This window comes from Mya arenaria, chromosome 14, assembly GCF_026914265.1.
Source record: "Mya arenaria isolate MELC-2E11 chromosome 14, ASM2691426v1".
Classification (NCBI taxonomy): domain Eukaryota; kingdom Metazoa; phylum Mollusca; class Bivalvia; order Myida; family Myidae; genus Mya; species Mya arenaria.
Window position 1 is genome coordinate 62,716,650 of NC_069135.1, and position 4,327 is coordinate 62,720,976.

Below are 4,327 nucleotides of genomic sequence, written 5' to 3' on the forward strand. Positions count from 1 at the left end.
TGCTTAAAGGTGTGGCAGAAAAATACCAATCATAAGTAAGTGAGTGAGTGAGTGAGTGAGTGAGTGAGTGAGTGAGTTACTGAATGACTGAGTGAGTGAGTGAGTGAGTGAGTGAGTGAGTGACTGAGTGAGTGAGTGAGCAGGTCAATAATTAAGTACGTTGGTAGTGGCAGGCATCCAAGCAGGAAGGCAATGAATCTTGCCGCTTGTTGATGAACACTTCATAGTTTGATGATTTGGATTTTGATGATAACTGTCTATAAAGATCATAAATGATAGAACCGTAATCACAATTTGACCGAATGAGTGCCAGGTACACGGTCTTTCGACATTCAACTTGGTCGTGGCGATTGTTTCTACGTAGGATCTATGATTTATAAAAATTGAGGGCGGGGCATGATAGCAGTGTCTGTAATCTTTTTTGCAGTAATACACTGAAACCGTTAGAAAAGATGCTTCTGATTACGCTATTCGTTGGTGTTAACTGTGCCCAATGACGCCTGTTTGCTGGACCTGACGCGTTAAAACATTGATGCGGAACGTTCTCCGTAATTAAAGTAGCATTTCTTAAATCGCTCTTAGCCAGACGAATTCAGAGTCTCACCTCTCCAATTTTGATACCGCTGAAAACGTCTTAGCCATTATTATGAATGAAACAAAAGGCAGAGACAAAAAGCAATGCACATCAAGGCAGAATATTTCTGTTAGCTGTGCGGAGACACATTTTGTTCACGTGTTTTGAAAGGACGCAGAAACTACAGAAATTCTAACACTGATCAGACACTGAGTAAAGATTTTTGTTACAAAATTGTCCGAATATTTGGTCAATACAGTTTGACTACGTATTTGGAAACTACGCGGATAAATATAACAGACCCTAATATGAAACTTATATATATTGGTAAGCTTGCATAATATTGTTGTTTAATTAGGCGAAGATACTTCACAGATCTCGAGAACCGACAGATTTGACCCTAAATTTATGTATACTGCTAGCATAGGTATTGGTTGGTGATTTGAAACAAGATATTGTACAGATCTCGAACACAGACTGGACACTTATTTAAAACTTGCCAGGGACAAATTTATCAAAATTTCTTCATCCCTAGATAAGTAGAAAATATTTGGCTATGCGTGAAATCCTTTTCCCCCACCCCAGATAAGAAGTTCCAACTATTTGGCCATGCTGGAATTCCTAATTTGACAACGGATTAAGATAAAAATGTACCCATCTACAACTACCTTTTTATTGTCATCACGCAATAACCGTTGTCTGTAGCAGCATTGAAACATTTTCTTGCAATATTTAAAACCAAAACAGATCATTTCTCGCTTTAAATGGCACTTAGTAGACACAAGAAGTAATGCTGCACTCTCCTCAGAACTATTCAATTAACAAATTGGCTTTTTAGATATTTAGAATCACTGCGCGCATAATTTTGACAACCACAAATGATCAAACTCACACCAGCGCACACGCGCACACACGTACACGCACACGCGCGCACGCACGCACACAAACGCACACACGCACACATGCCGCGCACACGCACACGCACGCATACACACGCGCGCACACACACGCGCACACACACACACGCGCGCACACACACACACACACACACACACACACACCACACACACACATACACGCGCACACATGCCGCGCACACGCACGCATACACACGCGCACACACACACACACACGCGCGCACACACACACGCGCACACACACACCCGCACACGCGCGCGCGCACACACATACACATATATATATATATATATATATATATATATATATATATATATATATATATATATATATATAACAAAAATACAAAATGCTATTACTTTATTTGTAATGTATCCTCGGTCAATCATTTAAGATACTTGTAGTCAGTAAGTAAAACTCTTTTGCATAATACCAGAATTAAATGGGGCCACCAGGAATCAAGATTTAAAACAGTTATGCCAATAGCTCAATACAAGCCATTTTTTTAATCGAATACCTTAAGTTGTACATACTTGTACATGCATTAACATACAGCATTTAGGGTCATGGATTAAGATCATTTGTAGTTAATAACTTTTAGTATGTAGATTGACAATTTTTTAATGGTAACTATTTACGATCAAACAACGTTATAATAATTGGTACATGATAAAAGTGAGTTCAAGATGTAGGTCACTCTCAAACATGTTTTTTTTTAAACTCCTCACCACATGTACGTCATGATACAAGCAATGTTACAATAAATCGTATACTAAATTAATAACAATTTACTACATTTGTCATTTATAACATGTTTTTCATATTTTTCAATTACTAAATTAACGTTAACTGTATAGATTAACGTAAATATAATTAAGCCAACACTGAATTAAAACTCAGTTTTGTAGGATTTGCTAAGAAAGTACACGGTTGGATTGATACCATCCGGAGACAAACTCTATTGTATCATGGTCAGTGAAATTTAGATTTGAAACACATGAATTGTATCAGAATCTCCTCCGACATACATTTTCTTTGTGCGCTTATCAAGAGCCACTGCGCGAAGGTTAAAGTCTAGCGGTTGTGGTAACACACTCTGTATGTCTCCATTCGTCCTCACCCTAAACACGTCCTTGCTATTGTAGCTGCATACGAGGATGGAACCATCAGTGTCCATGCACAGACCAAAAGGACTTTTCAGCTTGTCTGACTTCACGAGTAACTTAACATTGCCGTCACTTTTGATTTCTGTTATTGAATGTTTGGCATTACATGATACGTACATCGAACCAGTTGCCGGATCTTGTGTTGACCAGTGTGGATTAGTGACAAATTGTTCTCCATTCTCGGTGGTTTCTTTACGTAAGTCATTGCTGATAACCCTGATTTGTTTTCCATCTTCATCTACTTCAATAATTTTGGCAGGATTCAAACACTGAACTTTCAGGGTTTTGTTAAAACATTCTACGGAGAAACAATTACCGTCTACGTCTATCTCCCGGAATGCGGTGAGGTCTGTCGCGGGAGACTTCAGGTGAAGAATTTTAGGTTGGCTGTGAAGTGTCACGTATGCTTCACCGTGCTCGGTAACTGACATCTGCCATGGTTTGTATTGAAATTTGACGTTCGCAACATGAGTATAGGAGCTAGTATTGAATAATTTCAGACTTGAATTGTTGTAGTCCGCTATTAAGATTAAGTTTACTCTTAATAATGCGATGCCTGCGAGTGAACATGTGTTTTTGTCACTTTCAACCTTTAAAGTTATCGTCTCAGCAAGGAAAGATGCCTTGACTAGACGAAACAGTGATGTTCTATCTGGTACAACACCATATCGGACAAAACTGGCGTCGTTGCAAAGCTTTTGAACAGTGTCTTCTATCGCATCCACGTCTCTTTTTGACCTCAACACCAGAATGGCCAGTTCATTTTCCTGTTTGTTGTTTTTATACGTTTCGATACTTTCAAACCAAGAACTAAGCTGACCAAGAACACAATCATATGTAGAGACCACAGCCTTTAACGTTCTTATATCTGCAATCTTGATTTTGTCAAGTTCAGCTTTAAACTTTCCCATTGCGTTGTGGTAGTAAAGATCAACTTCCTCAAGATTCATGCTTGCCTCTTTCTTTTTTGCGATATATGCGGATTGTAAACTCTTAAGCTTATCGAAAGACGTTTTATAGTCTTCGCTGTCCAGGAATTCTTGGGAATAATTGCCGATGGCTTTAACATCAGTGCACACTTTATGCCCCAGAATCACACACTGGTCACAACATAATATTTGGTGTGATTGGCAGAAAGATGTTATTTTACTGTCAGTATGCACATGACAGTTGTTTTCAGCGGGAAATTGAACCTTTTTGATTGGCTTCTTCCTTGGCATTTCTTTTCCTAGTTTAACATGATGTGTTTTCAACACACGTAGTTTCCGGTGCGCATTAAGGCATAACTGACACATATATTCATTGCACTCCACGCAGAAACATTCCACAATCTGTTTCTGTCCATCATTTAAGCATGATTCACAATAGAGGTCGCTGTCTTTGTTTGATAAAATATCATCTGAGCCATCCACCGTAGCCATGTATATTCTTTAACCCAATCCTAAACTTTAACACTAGCCTCTCGTATCAGTATGTGAGCGTCTATTCCTTACTTATAATGTGTGTTTTTTAATTTTAAATCCATACTAATTCCAACGTTAACTAAGTTCTGTTTATCTTTGGTGAAAAGTCCATGCATGAAGATATTTTTAGAAAACAATAGTGTATATTCAATCTTGTATTAGGCTATCAGCAGTTATGGTTGATATGAATAACATATACCATAGAT

General features: G+C 38.3%; 1 protein-coding gene across 1 annotated transcript; it reads right to left on the bottom strand.

Moving 5' to 3' along the window:
* Positions 1-2,474: 2,474 nt before the first annotated feature.
* On the bottom strand, positions 2,475-4,079 carry LOC128216376 (uncharacterized). Its single transcript, XM_052922935.1, has one exon. The coding sequence runs from the start codon at positions 4,077-4,079 to the stop codon at positions 2,475-2,477; it is 1,605 nt and encodes a 534-aa protein (XP_052778895.1).
* Positions 4,080-4,327: the final 248 nt, after the last annotated feature.

Excerpts from the sequence above, each read along its gene's own strand:
- LOC128216376 (XM_052922935.1), bottom strand. The coding sequence starts at position 4,079 with ATGGCTACGGTGGATGGCTCAGATGATATTTTATCAAACAAAGACAGC.